This window comes from Protomyctophum bolini, assembly GCF_963924005.1.
Source record: "Protomyctophum bolini genome assembly, chromosome: 17".
Lineage (NCBI taxonomy): Eukaryota > Metazoa > Chordata > Actinopteri > Myctophiformes > Myctophidae > Protomyctophum > Protomyctophum bolini.
The window spans coordinates 24,150,620-24,172,791 of NC_137878.1; the positions used below are offsets into that span (position 1 = coordinate 24,150,620).

At 44.8% G+C, this 22,172-nt stretch overlaps 2 protein-coding genes across 3 annotated transcripts in view; one reads left to right on the plus strand and one right to left on the minus strand.

Moving 5' to 3' along the window:
* Nucleotides 1-22,172, plus strand: part of atxn1a (ataxin 1a) — a 155,901-nt gene that overhangs the window by 33,240 nt on the left and 100,489 nt on the right. For both annotated transcript variants that reach the window (XR_013965581.1, XM_080786757.1), the window contains exon 2: nucleotides 10,993-11,198. The gene's annotated coding sequence lies outside the window, so the exon portion shown is untranslated. The remainder of the gene's footprint in view (nucleotides 1-10,992; nucleotides 11,199-22,172) is intronic.
* LOC308331668 (MYG1 exonuclease-like) lies at nucleotides 16,069-17,097 on the minus strand (the record flags this gene model as incomplete). Its single annotated transcript, XM_080787157.1, has 1 exon — nucleotides 16,069-17,097. Exon 1 carries the CDS (start codon nucleotides 17,080-17,082, stop codon nucleotides 16,069-16,071), a length of 1,014 nt encoding a protein of 337 aa, XP_080643283.1. The 5' UTR covers nucleotides 17,083-17,097.

The window sequence follows — 22,172 nt, forward strand, 5'->3', positions numbered from 1 at the left end:
CAAAACTATTGTCCATCATCAGCCCTCCATCAGGTGCCCCCCCGGCTGGCCAGGGGCAGGTAGTTTAGAGACCAGGATTACTGCATGTTTTCTTTGTGAGGGTACCTACCCTAGGAGACACGTGGGGGGGAGAACATGCATACTCCACACAGAAAGGTCCTTTCGCCAACCCCGCCTCGGGTATGGGCACTGACTGATGACGCGGAGGAGAGATCCTTCCCCTTCGATGTCCTCAACAGGTCCTACCTGGTATCAAAATAGTCTTAAGGGAGGATGGCCGGCAGACAGACCATGTCGTCACGCTCGTCTCACTTTGACTCAGCCATAACAACGTAAGGAATTCCCAATGCAGCTATATCCAAATATAATACAAAAGGCACAAAAGGGGGGCGACATCAGGGATCTCCATGGGCATATCGGCCGGATCGGTGTAGGTTTGAGGGCCATGTAATTGCCCGAAGTCTACACGTGAGGGCCCCGTAGCAGCCCATAGTACCTCTAGTTTTATATGAACTGTTGCGTCCCGACTCCCTAATATAAACTAATGAAAACAAGTGGTATCAGGAGTAGATGGACAGAGTACAGCTAGAGTACAGCATGGCTTTAAGCAGCTATCAGATACTGTTACTGTAGATGCTGATGTAGGCACAATTGGTGCCTTTTAAGTGTGTGTGTGTGTGTGTGTGTGTGTGTGTGTGTGTGTGTGTGTGTGTGTGTCTCCAGGCACACTGCTAACGTGGTCCGACTCAGGAATGCTGGGTAATTCCCTCAGGTGGAGGTTTCTGCTCTGATGACGTTCAACATTAGTGCGGCCCATCAATCCCCACTTATTCACATGTGTACACACACACACACACACACACACACACACATACATGCACGCACACACACACACACACACACACACATGCACGCACACACACACACATGCACGCACATATGCACATATTGGCTTATTCCCAAGCTCATGAGGTGGTAGTGCACTTCACTCGGTTTTGTCTCCCCCTGGTCCCCAGAGACGTGTACTTTTATGCACCCATGCACGCACTCACTCACTCACTCGCAAACACATTCGCACGCACACACAAAACACACAAATTGCCCTTAACAGGATGTTGTGTGCGTGTGTGTGTGTGTTTGTGTTCTTGACTGTCCTTCTCGGTGGCCGTGTGTGTGTAGATGTAGCGAGGCTGAGTGGTGATGTCATTCCCCTGGAGGGAGGAGAGGAGAAGAGAAAGAAGTGAACTTAAGTGGATAGGATGAGATGGGGTGAAAAGACAGGAGGAGGATAAAGTAAAAGAGGAGGGCGATGTATTTATTGAGTAGGACGATGAATGAATGATGAATTCATTGAGACTTTATTTATTGAGTAGGACGATGAATGAATGATGAATTCATTGAGACTTTATTTATTGAGTAGGACGATGAATGAATGATGAATTAATTGAGACTTTATTTATTGAGTAGGACGATGAATGAATGATGAATTCATTGAGACTTTATTTATTGAGTAGGACGATGAATGAATGATGGATTCATTGAGACTTTATTTATTGAGTAGGAAGATGAATGAATGATGGATTCATTGAGACTTTATTTATTGAGTAGGACGATGAATGAATGATGGATTCATTGAGACTTTATTTATTGAGTAGGACGATGAATGAATGATGGATTCATTGAGACTTTATTTATTGAGTAGGACGATGAATGAATGATGAATTCATTGAGACTTTATTTATTGAGTAGGACGATGAATGAATGATGGATTCATTGAGACTTTTTTTATTGAGTAGGACGATGAATGAATGATGGATTCATTGAGACTTTATTTATTGAGTAGGACGATGAATGAATGATGGATTCATTGAGACTTTATTTATTGAGTAGGACGATGAATGAATGATGGATTCATTGAGACTTTATTTCGTCTGCGTTAAGTTCTGTCCTATCACCACAGAACAGGAAGTTAAGTTGCTGTGTTTGAGACAATTTGTGACCAGATTTGACTGAGAGTCTGCCATCGCGCAAACTAAAAAAAATAATTACGACGGCATCAACGCCTTGAATCAGTGTTCCCTGCAGAGACTGGAGGACTCGGAGGAGGGTGTAGGCTGAAATTAATTCAGCGTTGTGGAGCGCTGCTGATTGGCAGTTCCACAGTCCATGTTTTGACCGGTTGACCTAGACGGATAGATGAGATTAGAGGGCTTTCAGTGACAGGCTGTGTGGATGCGGAGAAGAGGAGAGAGCGGGAATAGTAATGAACACACATTGTATAGAAGATGTACCGATTTGAAACAAATTGAAGGTCTCAGGCCACCCTCATCATGGACTCCCTTAACCCATTTAGACTAGGGTTGTCTACCGATAGCCGTTAGCCGTTAGCCGTTTATTAATTTGTTTACCGACAACACTAACGGCTAATGGTTCACCGATAAAAAAATATATTTTTTATTTTGAAGCGCCGAGAGCGGGCACCGCGGCCAAAGAACCAAACCCCTCTTTCCACCTTTACTGTCAGTGCAACCACGCATGTGCCGTGACTTACTTCCCCCAAAACAAAAACACCAAAACAACTGCATGTAGTGGACTGCATGGAAGCAGGAGGGAAAAAGAAAAAAAGACGAACACACACACACACACACACACACACAGCATTGCGCGCCCGCAGATCTGCCCTTCGTGCAACGAACGTTAACTTGGTTCCTTAAACGGCAGATCATATGGATCATAGAACGAACGTACCGGGTCCGGTATGCTGTTAGCTTGTTGCTAACGGGACCCCCCCCCTCTCTCTCTCTCTCTCTCTCTCTCTCTCTCTCTCTCTCTCTCTCTCAGACGTTCTCGCTCTCTCGCGCGTTAGAGAGACGCTCTCTCAACACGTCTTTCTTTCTTTCTTTCTTTCTTTCTCTCTCTCTCTCTCTCTCTCTCCCTAATCCTTCCTGATCGGTCCGCGATACATGTGTGATGTGTCCGTATAGAAGACTGTAGCCAACGCACTAGTGCACTGATTGACAGCAGGCCGCGTGTAAACGGTGTATTTGTCTATTTTTAATGCGCAAAACAGCGCTTTTCTTTTCTTAACGGCTAACGGTTAATTAGCCGGCAAGTCCTGGCGGTAACCGGTTAATACAATCTTTCCATTTGGCCATCCCTAATTTAGACATGAGGACGATTCTACAAAATGTCTTCTAAATCCTGACAGTTTTCTGAAAAACCCATGTTTCTATACGTCAGTGGTGCTCAAACTATTTCATGTCAAGGACTCCAAACATTGTATGTATTTGGCCTCCAACCCCCTTCTGAAAATATGTTGTTCCAGGGACCCCCCAGAAGCAAAGATTTGAGTTAAAAATGTTCGGTCTGAAATAATATATATTCAAAGATGTGCGCCACATTTCCACGATTTTTCCAAAATCTGCAAGTGCTGCGCTAGGAGCTTGTATATCTGCTATTTTTGCTTAAAACAACAAAGGGGATTCCCGTCCAAAATGGGTTAAGACACTCAGGATAAGATAAGGGTCTATTTTTGTAATTGGACTGCTGCTCCTCGAAAACAGAAGTTGTGCTCTTCACTTTTAACAACACGGCACATTTTAAAAATCAAATTTCAAAGATCTGCTTGAGATGCAGTAGAGTAGGCAATCATTTTTATTGTGTCTGTACTACTGTGTGTGTGTGTGTGTGTGTGTGTGTGTGTGTGTGTGTGTGTGTGTGTGTGTGTGTGTGAGATCGGCTTCTATATCTATTCTACACTCAACCTTATCTTAGTAGTATAGTGTGTGTCAGGCAGGAAGTCATCATACCTTAATTGTACTTTGACCACAAACTGCTACTATATCAACTCAACAGTTGTTGTCTGTGGTGGTAGTTGCCTTAATTAAGGCAACTATTAATTCCATGCTAGAAGGCTTTCTTACCTATATTTGTAGTTGTTACGACCCACCAAAGACGTCCAGGTGTTTTTTTTCTACAAAAGTGTATTATTGGCTATTTCCCCTAATAGAAGCCCTCTATGGGGGTTGGGTTTTTGTGCTAATTCTCTTGTTTCCATCTAAATAAGTAGTAAAGTGTGCCGCTTGATTGTAAAGTGTGCCACTTGATTTGTTAGCGATGGAAATAAGCAAATTAGTACAACACCCCAATACCCCATTCAATTACATTCAATTAAATTCATTGAGGGCTTATGGTAGGGGAAAACGGGAAATAGCCAATAATGTGCCTTTGCACAAAATAACACCTGGACCTCTTTGGTGGGGACGTAACAACTGCAAATATAGTTAAGAAAGCCTTCTAGCATGGAATTCTCCTTTAATAGACGGTGTGTGTCTGTGTAGGTCTGTGTAAGACAATGTCCACAAATAGAAAATATAATTCTTCCTCTCTGTCTTGAGGACACTGGTCTGCTCATTAGCCAGACAAGAAGAGAGGTCAGAGTGTAATCCTACAGCTGATATTGCACACACACACACACACACACACACACACACACACACACACACACACACACACACACACACACACACACGCGCGCACTGCACCATGGCCTCAAGTTCTCAATTGACAGCTGCAGTGTGTGTGTGTGTGTATATATGTATGAAGGACAGTGGACAGGGGACCAATAAAAAGGCTTGCTGAAAGGGGCAGGGTATGACCTACTGCGTAGACACACACACACACACACACACACACACCTGGGCAACAGATCGAGAACTGAAGCCTGTTCTCTTTGCTGCTGAGTCAGGAAAATACTTGCAGTCCATTCTGTGCGTGTGTATTTATGTGTGTGTGTGTGTGTGTGTGTGTACGTGCATATCCATCCTTCAGTATGTGTCTCCAGTGAATGATTGACAGACAGACACATCTCACTGTGTACTCACACAGTGTGGGAATGTCTGCATGGTGTCCTTACAGTCTAGCAACACACACACACACACACACACACACACACACACACACACACACACACACACACACACACACACAGACACTAACAAGTGCACACGCACGCCATCGTCATGTGTCTGCTGCAGCTACACAGCTGGTTTTGGGGCTAAGATTAGAAAGACAGATTGGTCTCTCTGTCTCGAGCTTAATTTATAACATAATGTCGCTTGCCTATAAAAGAACTGCTGTAGCAAGACTTTTCCATGCCATTGGCAGCAGTTGTTTTAGGCAAGCGTTCGGTCAGGTCTCAGACCCAACGGAACAACGCTGTATCATCATGATTATAGTGATACACCATGATTAGCATATCGTCATAATCCTTTCCATGTCGTTGGTTTTATTTTTTTACATTTTAAAAAATTGTGGAAATGTCAGATCTACAACCTCTTATGTGCTTGTAGATCGGCTATTTACACTATTCATATTTTATTTTTAGGCTTGTCCAGATCGGGGTCGATCGCGTCATTTTGAAATGATCGGAATCGGATCGGGAGAAACAAACCGTGATCGAGACAATGCCTATTGCCTATAGATTCAATTTTATATCCATATGCTGATTTCAGACTGGATATTGTCTGTGATTTTGGATATTGTTCCATAAAAATGCAAATATCGGATCGGAAACGTTTAATTTTTTATAAAGTTATTAAATTCGTCTGTCATTTCTGTGTACATTTTGTCTATTTGTCATACTGTATCTGCCCTGTGCAACTTCAAAGCCAAACGCAATACATTATGTTCCAATGTTCAACGACAGAAACACAATTAAATCGTTAATCGCAATTATTATCTCTGACGATTGATCGCCATGTAAAATGCCATAATCGTGGTGACAGCCCTTACTGTACTTGACTTCTGCTTTGATTAGCACAGAGCTGCTCCACTCCCACTGCTGTTAAACTAGTGTTGCTTCTACATGTTATTGCACACATGTCGTACCATATGGAGAGGTTATTGCACGTCTACTGTCTGCAGTGCAACATCATGCTAATTGACAGGCGGCAGCACGCCATATTCATAAGCGGAACGAGGACATATGGCGACAAATGATAATGATCATTGCTCAATGCAAATGATTTTGTGCGCATTGAGAACAATGCAAATTATTTTGTGCGTATTGAGAACAATGCAAACATTTCCATTGTGCGCATTGAGGACAATAGAAATTATTTTGTGCACATTGAGCACAATGGAAATGATTGTGTGCACATTGAGCACAATGTAAACGATTTTGTACGCATTTCATCTTTCTTTCGGGTTGGCCAAACCATAGACTGTGACATAACCATGATGCGTTGTGTGAGAAAGTGCTGCTGCTGCGATACATCATCGACTTTACCTCGTTTTCAACCCAGAGTTGTGGGTCTTCGACTACTGGCCAATCACAGCGGGCCTTTCCTAGAACTGCGCTGTGCACGGAACACACTTGTCTGTCTGTCTGTCTCTCTCTCTCTCTCTCTGCACCCACACACACACCCTCACCTGCCCAGTGCGGAAACAACACGGTCAGTGGCCAGAGAGGAATCGCTGTCTGCCTTCGTTCAAAATGTGTGTGTGTGTGTGTGTGTGTGTGTGTGTGTCTCACTCGGACACACAGTATCCATCCACGGAGGAACAACAGGGACGCGTGGCATGTATAGAATACAACAAGGCAGAGGATCAGAGCTGCTGTTGCTTGTCGTATCGTGTCGGCCAGGGAAGGATGAGGAGCGGAACGCTGTTCTCGGATCAGCTGGCTGTGGGATAACACTACATGTTTATTTAGTAGCTTAGAAGTTCCTCAAACTTTGCATGCGTACACGGGAATGTGTATATAGATATACAGTATACTACTGTGTGTGTGTGTGCCTAGAGGAAGCCTTTATGACCACGGTCATAAAATACCAACCACTTCTACACAACATCTCAGAGCTGGGCTATAGGTGCAGACTATTTGTCTTTATATTTAGCAGCCTAGGGCATACATACGCACAGACTGGTTGTTAGAGGGTTCCAACAACTTGGGATGTGTGTGTGTGTGTGTGTGTGTGTGTGTGTGTGTGGTTACATTATATGGTGTGTACAGTATGTGGGGTGCCTGACAATTGCTTGTATGCATATGATTACATTTCACAGAGGGTGTCTGTATGCACAATATATATATTTTTTAAATATATTTTTTATCCCACGATTTTGTAACCCATTTTTCACCCCTGTGTCAATCATCTAATGTGATCCTGGGCTCTACACACCCTCCACCAACATGGGGAGAGCAACGGACTTAACTCATGCTTCCTTCATGCTTGAGTGTCCAAGTTGCTCCTTTACACCTGACAGGGGGGAGTTTCCCTGGTTGGACGTAGTGCGTGGAAGGAACACGTTATTCCAACCAGTTCCTTTCCCCTCCATCAGGCGCCCCGGCTGGCCAGGGGGAGGCAGTTTAGTATGCACAATATAATGTGTGTATAAGCATTTAATTGTGTGTCTGTGCATTATTATGCAACCTTTTTTCAGTGTGTGTGTGTGTGTGCACAATTGCATATGCTGTGTGGGTATAGTAGTGCGCCCGTGCGTGTGTGTGTGCGTGCGTACTCCACTACTACGCACGCGGTGTAGTACAACTCTCTGTGGTATCGGGTTCTGTCCTCGGGCCCACCCCCTCCCCCCGGGTGTCACACGATCTGTCGACCTGATTTTCGGTTGCCCGGGCAATGCCCTGATCTCGGGTTCGACTTGACAGTCGGCGTCCCTGCCCTAACCCCTCGACCCCTTGATCCGAGGGAAGCATCCTGACGGCTTGATGAACTGTCTGTGAAGACAGTATAGTACACTAGTTTATTTATACTAGTCTGCGATGGCCTCCGGGGCCACTGGCTGTCTCTCCTCATTGTCTCCCTCTCTCCGTCTGTATTCATCCGACTCTGGTACATACATTTGTCTCTATTTGTGCTCAAATGGATCCCTGTCTCTTGGAGACAGGAGGTGTAATCTGTCTGTGTGTGTGTGTGTGTGTGTGTGTGTGTGTGTGTGTGTGTGTGTGTGTGTGTGTCTGGCCTCTCCTCTACCCTCCTTTCGCTGGTTTATCCGTCTTTGAAGTTTTGACATAATGTTAATTACACACTTCTTCTTTACACAATTGCATACATCTGTGTTAATTACATTTGGCTGCTGAGCGTCTCATTTCGTTTTTGGTGTCCAAATCGAAATGGACGGAAGTAGAGCGTTCTTCCGGGTGCTTAAAAACGCCACTGAGCAACTTCCAACGAAATGATGGTCCTTGACAGAAGAAGACTAACAAAGGAAATAGAGCATGCACCTCGCCCAGGTGCTAGACAAAAAGGCAGTACAAGATGAAAAATAGAGTCTGCAACACTGGTATGAAACTCAGTTCCACTGGTTTATTAGATTCGACGTTTCGATTGTTATGAACCCTTCTGGGCACAGACAGAGAAGAAGAAAGAATACATTGAAAGGGACATTAAGATGCATATTATGGAGACGGAAACGGACCGAGAGACAGGTGGAAATGATAGTTTAAAGTAAGGCAAATCCATCACTGAAAGATAGGAGAGAGACAGACTCGCTGCTGGCAGTCCCATCGTTCTTGTCAAAGATGGCGTACCGTACACGCACTTGACGTACTGTGTGTGCACGCACACATGCACGGGCACACACACAAACACACACACACACACACACACACACACACACATAAAAATACACTCTTTCTCTCTCTTTACTACTAGCACTGATAGGAGTATAATTAACAAGACGTGAGATGTATTTGTTGCATAGCTGAGAAACTGATGCCATGTTTTGGCAGATAGTATATTCTTTGTTGTGATTGCTGCATGCCGTACGTTGGAGGGCCAAATGAAAAGCGATCACTTGTGTGAGATGTCAAAGTAAAAACAATGTACAGTGAACGTGATAGATGTGTTAATCATTGGGCAGCAGTGTTTTTTTAGTCCTTTGAACAGTTATTATTTAGTTTTAGTCACATTTTAGTCACCCGGGATTGTTTTAGTGTTAGTCTAGTCTAAAATGTATTTTGGCAGGCCTCGATGCCGTCGTAATGGCATTGTAATTTTATGACTTATACTGGATCTCTTGTCCACTAGTTAAGTCCCTTCCTATCATTTTAGTCTAGTTTTTATTTATTGACGAAATTGTCGATATATTTAGTCTTAGTTTTAGTCATCATACTGTAGCTTAGTTTTTATTTAGTGTCTATTTAGTTTTTGTCAGTGAAAAAAGGTAGTTGACGAACATTTTTCATTTAGTTTTAGTCGACTAATTCAACACTGTATGGGCAGCAATAATTGGAACAGAAAAATGTAGCATTGCATTAGTTAATGCAGGGCACAGGAGTCATACACGCCTCAGCTGTCTGCTGATTATTTTTCAATCAGCCAGCACACACCAATCAGCTCATTCCCTCAACAATGGCGGTACATTTAAACATGGATGTTAAAAAGTATAGATGCCTTCATTGGCCGCTGCAGTTCATTGGAGCGACGCGTGTCTCCATTGAAGGCAGGAAGTCCGTAGGGAAGCGCTGAAGGCACGCTGCGTCGCTGCCCCAAGTGACGTCACTCATGCGAGTGCTATAAGTCTGCATAAAATGCTATCTAAGGGGCTATAGGCAAGTGCTGCGGGCCATGATGGAGTCTGAAGAGGTGGGTTTTCAGACTAGGGCGGAATATTGGGAGTGAGGCTGCAGTTCTGATTGTGATTGGAAGTGCATTCCATAGTTTTGGAGCCAGAAGGGAGAAGAGTTTGGGACGTCTATGTCTATGCATTTAAATACGGCTCCTTCCTGGATTTCTGCTTATCAATTGCTGCTGCTACACACACACACACACACACACACACACACACACACACACACACTGCTGCCACAGCTCGCCACCCCAGCCTCTACTTCAGAGTCTGAAGTTAAACTGAAATTCATGTGCTTGGTTTTAGTGGCTCTAAAGTTAAATTAGGTTGAATGTTCTGTGGCTTTTATGTTAATCTGCATTCAAATTTGCAAGTTAATCTGATTAATGTCTTGCTATGTGCCCGCTCTTAAATTGTACAGTATAGCCATTTGCATAGCCATTCCCTGATTTTGCTAAACATCTTGAGACATTAACCCATTTAGGCCTGACAAAAATGTAACTAATTCAGCAGCAGTAACAATAGCAGTTGATTATTCATATCCATATGAGTGAAGGGGCCGGGATGACATGTTTTTGTTTCAAACACAGTTCTTATATGAGGCGATCTAAAATCCCCCCTATGGGGATTACAATGCAAACAAAAAGTACATGAACCCGTGGATTTGCGCCCTCTACCGATATTGACGTCAGACTTCGGTGCTCTATTGCGATAGATGCTACTCGTATTCCTGCCATGCAGAGATGTCGGTTACTTGTTCCCACATGCTATCTGTTATTTAGATAGACATCCTGTTTGCTATTCCACAAATGCTAAGAATGTTATTTAGACAGGTGTTAGGTTCGATGTTTTTCTGGTATCCTAGTTACTTCGTAACACTTCTTTGCACTCTGTTTATGTGAACATTCACCTTGTCATGCCATTTACTCTGATCTTGCACTTTGTTAGTCACTCTGAATAAGTAAATCTGTAAATCGCGAATGGACGATTCAGTGCCTGTTCATTTGTTTAATGCAACAGACATCAAGCTCGTTAATTGCTCATAAAATGGTGTTAGCCCATTCAGACCTGATGACGCATCTTGATCTGTGTCACCTTATAGTTTTGAACCACTTTAACCGTTATTTTAAACTTCATCTGCTGAAAAATAGCAGAGTGCCGTGCTACGAGCTTGTAGATCTGCTATTTATTTTTTTTATCTTGAAAACGTGCAAATATTTGAATATATTATACTCTTTCAGATGGGGGTCGGCGGCCAAATACATCATTCTGGGGGTCCTTGACATAGAAACATACCTTTCAGATATTCCGGATTTAGAAGACGATTTGTGGAATCTGGTCTCGGGTCTTAATGTGTTTGTGTGTTAACGACTGTGCGTCTCTCTCTGTCTGTCTCCGTAGGGAATGGTTACAGCGCCCGCGGACAGTCAGACACGTGTGGACAGACAGAGTGGGCAGTGCACCCGGGACTCTCCCCTCCTCCCATTGGCAGAGAGAGCCAGGCCACAGAGCAGGAACCACAGCTCTGATTGGTCGCCAGCCAGGCCTCTATTGACCAGCAGGCCCCACCCCCCCTGGACTGAGGTAGCCCCATCTCCCCTTCTCAGGTAGGATACGGTCATGTTTATTCATGCACACACGCGCACGCACGCACACACGCACAATGCTGACCCATCAGTGTCCTTGAGTTCCTTTGATCTCACCCCCTCTCTGCTCTTCCTCCAACCTAGTAGTGACTTATGTTTTCCTTTCATGTTCTCTTTTTTATCCTTCACTTTTCCTCTCCTTCATCTTTCCTTCTATTATTCCTTCTCTCTCTCTGCTGCCGTCGTCAGCCTCTGTGCTGAAGAAGCTCCATTTATTACATCTAAAAGGGAGATTGGTATGAATTGCACTGGACAGAAAGAACGGAGCGTTAAATATGGTTCGGGTCAGAGATTTGGCATGAGCGAAGTTGAAACCATAGTTACAGTAGGCAGGCTATACGACCATTTTCCACATTCACAATTCAGACAAATCGCAAATGTTCGCTGCAACCTAAAAACAAAAGTGGTCTCATTATGAATCTTTTGATCATTGTGCTTAAGTCAATCCCAGGTAGTTCACCCACTACACTCCTTTCTCTGTCTCTCTATTTCAGTCTCTTTCTCTCTTAGTTTGTCTCTGTGTTTCTCTCTTTCCTTCTCGCTCTCTTCCTGTTTATTTCTCTCTGTCTGCATGTCTGTCTGTCTGTCTGTCTCTCTGAACTGTCTTACCAGAGGTAATCTAATCTAAGTGAAAGGCTCCATTGAACCTGCACTCATGATGAGTACAGGACTTGTAGCAGCTCATCTCAAGACCCGGTTGGCATTATTATAATCTGGCTGTGGAGCATAGTCAGTTTTTGAGGGGCGCTCCTCCTATAGCCCCTCCTATATACAGGTTTAATGTTTGTCTTTAGTTCAAAGTCTGTTTTGTAAACGCCATTGCCAATGAAGGGAAAATGTACATCATAATGTGTCGTTTACGTCATATTGTCTCTTTATTGTTAATGGCGTTTAATGTTTGTGTTGGCACCGCATTATTTGAAACGTTGTTGATGTACTTGCATTGTTAATGATTAGATAAAGGATTCTCTCTCTCTCTCTCTCTCTCTCTCTCTCTCTCTTTCTATCTCTCTCTCTGTCTCTCTCTCTCTCTCTCTCTGTCTGTCTGTCTCTCTCTCTGTCTCTCTCCCCTAGACCGTTCCCCCGCTGTGCGTTATGCCCAGCCATGCTATTTTTATGAAAGGATATTTTGAGAGAGGGACAGGTTTTTTTTAATTTTTTAATTAATTTCACCTGAGTGACAGAAATGGGTCTGTTTCAGTGACTACTGTAAGAGGAACAAATGAGCAGAATGACTAGCTAATAGCTTTCACATCATGGTAGATAAATAGCAATGCATTTCTGCAGCATCTGCAGTAGAGAATATAATTATGAGACAAACGATGGATAACCTCAGGCAACAACGAATGCCCAGGTCCGTATTTATTTTGTGTGGCCAAAATGGTTTGTGAAATGTACCCTCCAGGTTTCGCAACATTTTCAAATACAATTTAATGGCCAGTTAATGTATATTTCTGTGTATGTTTCTGTTAGACATTATATTGTATATTTTACAACTCGATAGATTGATAGATACGGTAATACATCTATTAGGTCACTGAAGTAACTGTGTACAGTGTGAGAGAGTGCACGCGCGCGCACGCACACACACACACACACACTGTACATACATAATATGAGCAGACATGGAAATAGTTTTTGGATGGAATCATGCATGTGTGTGTGTGTGTGTGTGTGTGTGTGTGTGTGTGTGTGGACTTAGTGCTGTAGTGATGCGTGTCCAAAGCAGTCAGGACTGACAGAGACATCTTCTCTACCTCTCTCTCCCTCTCTCTTTCACCCGCCCACACACTGTCTCACACACACACACACACACACACACACACACACACACACACACACACACACACACACACACACACACGCACACGCACACATCCCCTTGCTTCCCAGCCACACTTATGACTTTGTTTCTCGCTTTCTCCCTCTGCTATTTCTCATCTTTTATTCCTCTCTGAATAGAAACATCTCTCTCTCTCTCTCTCTCTCTCTCTCTCTCTCTCTCTCTCTCGCTCGCTCGCTCCCCCGTGCCTCTGTCTTTTATTCTCTCCTCCTGTTCTGCGTTGACAGTTGTCTCTCTCTGAGAGGGAGGGAGGGAGGGAGGGAGGCCTCGCTGTGTGCAGACAAGAGGGGCTGACAGGCGGGCTGAGCCTTAACCCATTTAGACCTGAGGACCATTCTACAAAAAAAATGTTTCTATGTCGGTGGTGTTCAAACTATTTCATATCAAGGACCCCCAGAATTATATGTAATTGGCCGCCGACCCCCACCCCCATTTCAGTTCTCTGAAAGAATATAATATTCAAAGATTTGCACCACATTTTCACGATTTTTCAAAAAATAGCAGACCTTGTAGATCTGCTATTTTTCAACAGCTAAAGTATAACATAATGCTTTAAAACACCAAAAAGGCGTTCCCGTCCAGAACGCGTTAACAATGGGACTGTGTGACAAGTGGTATTGAAATAACACGTGTCGCGATGCGACGCTGTGCAAACGTTAACGGAGCGCCACATGCAGTCTGTCAGTCAACAGAACATGTGCAACAGGCTGCTACCAGTCTGTACTACAGAACATGTGCAACAGGCTGCTACCAGTCTGTACTTATTATAGCCAGGTGACTTTTTCTTTTTCTAAAAGAATTCATCCCACAATTTTGCAACCCATTTTTTCCACCCAGTGTCAATTATCTAATCTAATGTAATCCTGGGTGCTGCACTTCCTCTGCCAACCTAAGGGGGGGGACGGGGGACACTTAATGCTTCCTTCTATGCATGAGGAGTCCAAGCTGCTTCTTTTCACCTGACAGGGGAGAGTTTCCCTGGGCCGGACGTAGCGCGTGGAAGAAACGCGTTATTCTGACCAGTTCCTTCCCCTTCCATCAGGTGCCCCGGCTGGCCAGGGGGAGTTAGTTTAGAGACCAGGATTACTGCATGTTCTTCGTAAGGGCACACAGGCAGAACATGCAAACTCCACACAGAAAGGCCCTTTTGCCAACCCCGCCTCGGGTATGGGCACTGATGACACGGAGGAGGGAATCGAACCCAGGACCTTCTAGCTGTGTTGGTGACAGCACTACCAACTGTGCCACCGTGCCCCACTTATAGCCAGTGTCCGCTTCTTCGCCGTGATCTGTTGGGAGGCGGTAACAACAAATACGAGGAATGCCAGCAAACGAGCTATAGGATTGAACGATATGGACAAAGCCAAAAATCGTATAGTGTCGATAATTTAAATTGTAATTTAATTTGTAGAAAATAAATATCTAAAATACCCTGACAGCGTGTCACGGATTCGAATCCCGATCACGCGACGAACTTTGCAGCGTGTCACTCCCCATCTCCCCATTTCTTCAAAAGGGCACATTGCTGTCCAGAGGGCAAGGGCAGGTTGTGCTCTAGCACCCCCTAGTGTCTATTTGTGCACGGCACTGAGCTGCCCCCTGTCAGACGCTGCGTGTGAGGCTAACGCAGTGCTACGTGCCGACTTTGACACGTTGTGACTTGACTGTTTTTTTTCTATAATTTACGGAGGGTCGACACTTGACACAGGGTCATTCAGGGCCATTCATTTACACTGTGTGTCAACACAGTGTAAATGTGTGTGTGTATTGCACGTCCAGTGACGTCCTTGGAACTGTATGAAACATTTGAACATTGCTTCATGACCTCTTGAAGTGACGATAGAACTGTGTTGACGGTGGGAAAACAAAGGAACATTATTTCATTTTGGTTTGGTTGCACTGTTGGATATAATACTGTTGGTTAATGAAGCTCTCTCTCTCTCTCTCTGTGTGTGTGTGTGTGTGTGTGTGTGTGTGTGTGTGTGTGTGTGTGTGTGTGTGTGTGTGTGTGTGTGTGTGTGTGTGTGTGTGTGTGTGTGTGTGTGTGTGTGTGTGTGTGTGTGTGTGTGTGTGTGTGTGTGTGTGTGTGTGTGTGTGTGTGTGTGTGTGTGTGTGTGTGTGTGTGGCCCTCCTCACAGGCCAGTGAGGAGGGCTTGTACAGCACAAGTACAGTGCGGCACCACTCACTTCAGACGGGTCTGATTTTTTTTAACTTTACTTGAGTATATTCCAATGTCCAGTACCTTCTTGAAAACCTCAGTTATACTTTGTATATTTTGACCATCGTAACAAAACACACATTAAACCACTTGTGAAAATGGGACATGCTGCATAATGAGCACTTTAACTTTTGGTACTTCAAGTACATTTTGATACCAATACCTTTGCACTTTGCGTACTCAAGTGTATAGATTTTTGAATTAGGGACGTTTACTTGGATATAACAGAGCACCTCTAAAATTGCACCATTGATGCTTACACTTAAATATGGAGTGCCACAATTTTTGTATTTTTCCAGTTTTTCATGTGTCTATGCGGTGACAGTACTTCATTAGACACCCTGGAGTCGTTCTTATGTGCAGTGGTGTATTAACTTTGTATTTAGAGTTTCTTCCTGGAGGATGAACCCTTGACAGTCAAACGGGCCAATGAAATAAACGGTAATATAGTGACATCACACTATCAGCACCTCCCCTAACCCCTCCCCCTTTATCATACAACTACAGCTGTGGGTGCGGCTTCAGATCAGGTGGATCAACACCCATCACCACCCACCAGGCAAACCAGGCATACTTAATGAAAAAAACAACATTTTGAACAAATACTGTACACTTTTTGGAAAAAATAATACCTCCTTATACAACAATAAGACCTGATGATCATGTTTTAGAGTGGAAAAAAATCACGGCACTCTTTAAGTAGGGACATTTGAGTCCTTTCTTTCCACCACTGAGCGTCGTGTGCCGAGCGGTGCAGTGTGGTCAGCCGCTAACCGCCGGCAGGGGGCCGGGCCGCCGCAGCCTGCAGGGTCCTCCGGGCCATCTCCAGGGCTCCCTCCCGCGTCACGTTGCCGCCGATGAAGCCTCCGGCGTGGACGAAGACGCAGCCTTTGATCCCGCTGAGCTCGGACAGCTCGTCGTCCCGCACGCCGCGCCACTCCTCGGGCAGGGGCAGCCTGTTCTGGAAGGTGTTGTTGGGCCCGGCGGGGACGCACTGGACCCTCCACCGCCCGTTCTGGTCCGGGTAGAGGACGAACTTGACGGGGGTCTCCACGCGGAGCTCCTTCTCCAGGGCGAACAGGTGCTCCCTCCACGGGCAGCCTCCCTGGGAGAACGCCACCACCTCCCCGCTGGGATCCACCCGGTGCCTCTCCCTCACCGCCGTCTCCACCACGGCGCGGGCCGGCAGCCAGCCGTTCTGGTAGAAGTCCACGCGGTCCAGAAACTCCTCCCCTACCAGCGCCATGGCCTTCCCGAAGCCCTCCTCGGTGTCCTGGCTCTCGCTGTTCCAGCGCGGGTTCAGGTGGCCGACGCGCGAGCTCATGGCGGTGGAGACGGAGAAGCGGGCCTCTCCGTCGTACTGTGAGATGCCGTTGTCTGTGGCGTCCACCTCCTCCACCAAGTTCTCGTACAGCTTGTCGTAGAGCACGTCGAGGCGCCCGTCGTCCTCCTTCAGCCGCGTCAGCCGGGCGAGCAGCCGCCGGCCGAAGTGCACGTAGACGAGACCCGCCGAGCTCAGCTTGGTCACCCAGCGTTTCCCTGGACGTAGACTGTGGAAGCTCTCCGCAAATGTCCTCTGGTGATGGTCGTAGCGATGCCTCAGCGGGTCAAACTCTCCTCCCACGTCCACCACTATGTCACACTTGGCCAGCTGGGCTGGGTCTCTGCTGCGGATTATTTCAGCGTCCTCGTACTCGGGCAGTTGACGCAGGAACCAACACGCCAAGACCTCGTCGCAGTGAAACGTTCCATCGTGGGTGCCGATCATCTTAACGCCGGGCATGTTGTTCTCTGTGCCGAGTCGCTCGTCGGACATGTATCGTATCTGTGAGCGACTTGCTGCGGCTATAGACGGGGAATGGTTATTGGCGTGCACGTTTGAACGTAGCAACACGCTCGCGAATCTACCTCTGTTCAAAAGAGCCGAGAGCTTCGTGAAATTTGATGCAATCATATACGGTCACATACACCAACGACACACGCCTTGACATGTCATGACTAGACTTACAGTATAGACTGGAGTTTATCCATCAGCATGGCACAGCAGGGGGGCGTAGAGCATCGCTAATGAGCCGTCACACATGCTGTGTGTGTGTACAGTATAGTCAATGTATATTGTGTCCAAAACCGTTACTTTTCAGAGATGGTTTAGTCTAATAATCTTTGCATCCTGTATTTAAATTGGCTTAAGTGAGGACTGGTCGGCGGACCTCCGACGTCACTATGTCTCAATCCAAAGTTCCAAACCATGTAAGAGTTGAGTTCCCAATGCATCTACAGTATGCCCAAATATGGAGTGTGTTCTCTAACCTCAATGTGTTGTGACAAACAAAACAAATCCTAATGTCTTATCTCTTATCTTATCATCGTACGTCATCATACATCATCTCATTCTGGCCAATCACAAAACCTCAAAACGAGTCTTTAGGAAACGGCAGCAAAACAATGTTTGTGCGTGCGTGCGAGACTTGAGGGCATTTGCATGCGTATATACATGTGTAATGGTATGAATGTACTGTATACATGTGTGTGGGTGTTTATACATATAGGATGGATGTGTATGTGTGTGCTCTCTCGTGCCACTGCCTACCAAGTCATTATTCATATACAGTAAGTGCAGTCGTCTGCCATTGGCTTGTTTACACGACTTCACACACACACACACACACACACACACACACACACACACACACACACACACACACAATAAATCCCCCCTCCGCCCCACCCCATTCTTCTCTACTTTATAGTATTAAGCGGTGAGTAATGACGTCTGACATCATCTCTCTAGCTAGGTTGTAGCGCCGGGCTAATTTGCCAGAACAATGTGATTGCATTAGCTGCTATTTGCCTCTCGGTCCTCCTCCCATCACCGTCTCCTCTCCCTCCATATACTCAATACTCTTCCCCTTTACTGTTGTCTTATCTTAGCTTTTTGTCTGTCCTTTCATCTGGTTGTTTTTTTTTCATTGTCCCATTAAGTGTTGATCGTAGAGTGCAGAATGAAGAAGGAAGTTGTTGTTTTCTCTCTCCTCTCCTCTCCTCTCCTCGTCTGTCTGTCGGTCTGTCTGTCTCAGTAATTGGTGAGAGAGATTTCACACACAAACCCTTTCAACTAGCTATGGTCTCTGTCATGTGCATCTATCTATATTTGTCAATTAATATGAGGGACCTTTTCAGGGCTGACGCTGACTGACCACACCCAAACACAAACTCATTGTGACTGAAGTGGATGTGGGAGTCCACACTTTATTTATAGAGCACATTTAAAACGACAGCATGGAACCAGCGTGCTGTATACACTCTGTAAACAAATATTAAATACTAAAACAAACGATGCACAGGGGGGGGAAATGCATATACAGTGCAACACAGACACATTGCCTAACGGAAACCGTGGCTCTCCGTGTGACAGCCGGTACAAAGTGAGTTTTCAAAACGTGATTTTTAACACGGGCAACGTTTGAGATGCTCAAACTATATAATCAAAACTACAGTATAATTACAACAGCAGTGGGCGATGAATGATGATACTGTATATGTATGGTTGGGATCACTTTCAGAGATAAACAATTTAAACAAAGACGTTCCAAATAAAAATCCATTCCAATTTCACCAGGTCTCTCTAGACTATAGAGCATTCAACAAAATGGGTCTTTCAGTTTTTTCAGACTCCTGATTGGGTAATATTGGCTTCCAAAGTTCGCAGGAGTGCTCAGTTTCAAACAAAATGCCGCAAATCATGAACACATAGTGTGATTTCCGTGAAATAGTGCCCGCACATTCCCACTAGGCCGAGGAAGAAATCCCACTGGAACATTGTCAACTCAGCCTCATGGTGGCGCTATAACTCAGTATATTTATTCTTGGTTTTAGTCATCATAGCTTAGTTTTCATTATGTTTCCATTTAGTTTTCCTCTGTGGAAAAAAGGTAGTCGACGAACATTTTTCGTCTTAGTTTTAGTCGACGAATTCAACACTGCTCCACTGCCATGGTGCCGAGTGCAACAGAGATAGAGAAAGCAATGAAGTTCGAGAAATATGCTTTAGATTTAGTAAATCTCTCTCTCTCTCTAAGCCACCTTTTTCATGTGAGGTAAAATGATTATAGTAATGGCTGTCTGCCCTCCATCTATCCATCCAATCATCTATACAGTATACATCCATCCATCCATCCATTCCTCCTCCCCTCCCTCCCTTCCCCTCTGTGTTCCCATCTCCATTCTGTACAGTCTGTTCTGTACATTAGTACCACCCCAGGGAGGGAAGTCCTCAGTCTCGCAGATTTAATACAATAACACCTCCAGTCTAAGTGCTGACTGCTGAGGGCGAGATACAGACTGAGAGAGATGGACAGAAAAGAGGGAGAGCGGATGGAGAGAGATATGGGGCAGAGGGCATAATCACAGTAGTTTAAATACCTGCATATATAATAGGAACACAACCAGTTGAAACGGCCTGTCACTCAAGGTAGTGGTGCCTCTAGAAAGGCCTAGTTTTTTTTTTTTCTTTTTCCCTTTTCTTTAACCACCTGATTTTTTTTTTCGCACAAAATGCAGTGAGCAAGAGGAGAAAAACTGATTGTTTTATTTATTTATCCAAAATGACAGCACAGGCATACTCTTCACATACTGAGCATGTCTGAAATATATGAAATAAATGATTCAGGTTCAGGTTATTTGTCATATGTATAGATACATAGAAAATTATTTTGCTCAGAGCACTCTCAGTCTTATATACACTGGCCAAAAACAAACAACTATAGTGCAAAGAAAAAATACAGTGCAATACAGTTCAAGGTCAGCTGTTCAGCAGCCGGACTGCCTGGGGGAAGAAACTGTTACTGAGACGGGTGGTGCGAGATTTGATGGTCTGGTAGCGTTTGTGGTTGGAACAGGGTATGGCTGGTGTCTTTTGGGCTTTTTTCATACAACATGTGGTGTAGATGTTGTTGAGACTAGGTAGTTCTGTGCTGCTGATGATTTTAGCTGCTGTTTTAACGGTCCTCTGCAACCTGTTGCAGTCCTGAGAGGTCCTGACAGGTTACCGTACCACACTGTGATACAGCCAGTTAAGACACTTTCAATTATACAGCGATAAAAGTTCACTAGTCCTTTTGTACTTTTTTTAAGGCGCCTCAGAAAGTAGGCCTACAGTCACTGCTGCGCCTTCTTGAGGATGTACTTGGTGTTGAGTGACCATGTGAATGTGTCTGTGATGTGTATGCCCAGGAATTTAAACTTATCAACTACTGTATGTCGACAGATGACCCCTTGATGGATGAGGTGTGGATAACTTTGGACTTCCTAAAGTCTACAGTGATTTATTTGGTCTTATTGGTGTTAAGTGTGAGGTTGTTGTTATCGCACCATAGAGTTAGATCTAGCCCTGAGTATAGGGCAGGGACCAGTCACCTGATTTTAACAATCAATAACAATCAATATTTCATGTCAAGGACCCCAAAAATTATATGTAATTGGCCGCCGACCGCCGTCTGAAAATATGTTGCTCCAGAGACCCCCCCAGAAGCAAAGATTTGAGTTAAAAGCTTTCGCTCTGAAGGAATATATATTCAAAGATTTGTGCCGCATTTTCACGATTTTTCAAAAATAGCAGAACTACAAGCTCGTAGCGTGGCACTGATATTTTTATGCATGTTGAAAGTGGATAAAATGTCCCCTCCATATATTTTTTTAATTCAACAACATCATAGCGATCATGAGTAGTTCTGTTGTTTATCATTATTCACTACACTATTTATGGCAATCCTAGCCACAAGTCGACGTACAGTAAGCTACTATGAAGACCTTTATGAGGCTATGTATAACTAATCAAAACTTGGCTTTTCGTGTCAAACTGGTATACGATTCAGGACATTAGCGTGCGTAATTCTGGACTGTCCTGAATATTTTTGGGACGTCTGGTCACCCTACAGCTATTTGAGACTATAAATCCCTGCAGGACAGATTCTTCGTCTAGAAATAAATGTACCTCTTATTATGAAAAATGGCTCCGAATGCCCTTCAGCATGGAGACTAGGGAATGGCTTATTTTAGTCAGTGTAAACTCACTATGTTTACGCATGTACTTTATAGGAATTATGCAAAACAACCAGAGGGGAGAAAAGTTTACTGTGTGGGTGCGTGGGTGCGTGCGTGCGTGCGGTCACCTCACCACACCTCAAACAGAAGCAAGGAGAATCCAGTCCAAGGTGTTTTTCGGCGCCCACTCGGGCCCCTCTGGATGCTGTGATCATGTAGTCATTAGGAGGACCTCTTTACGAGGAGTCCCGTTCAGCAGTCTCAGCTCTTAGTGAGATGAATGCGTTTGGCCTCCGGCTGTGCTGGGAAGCCCTCGTGGCGAGAGAGAGTCACCTGTAGACACTTTATTATTACTCTTAACAACCAGGCTGTGTGATGAAGTGCTGGCCCCTCGCCCCCCACCCACCGTCCACCCACGCTGCCCCACTGTGCTGCTCTGTCTCTCTGTCTCTCTCTCTCTCTCATTCCCTCCGTTTCTCTGCTATATACTTCTTTCTCTGTGACTTTGCTTCCCCCGATATATTCACGTTCAATCTCCTGCCACTGTCTTGTGTCGGTATTTGATCTCTCTCTTCATCAGTTTCTCCATATTTGATCTCTCTCTCTCTCTCTCTACTCTCTCTGTGTTCACAGTTTCTCTCATTTCAACAGACTGTATTAACCCATTCAGGCCTGACGTCGAAATTTAAAAAATGATAATCTAAATCATGACAATTTTCGGAAAGATTTGAGGCACATTTTAACAATTTTTCTAAAATAGCAGACCTACAAGTTCATAGCGCGCAACTCGGTGGCGCGTTATGAGCTTGTAGATCTGCTATTTTTAATAGC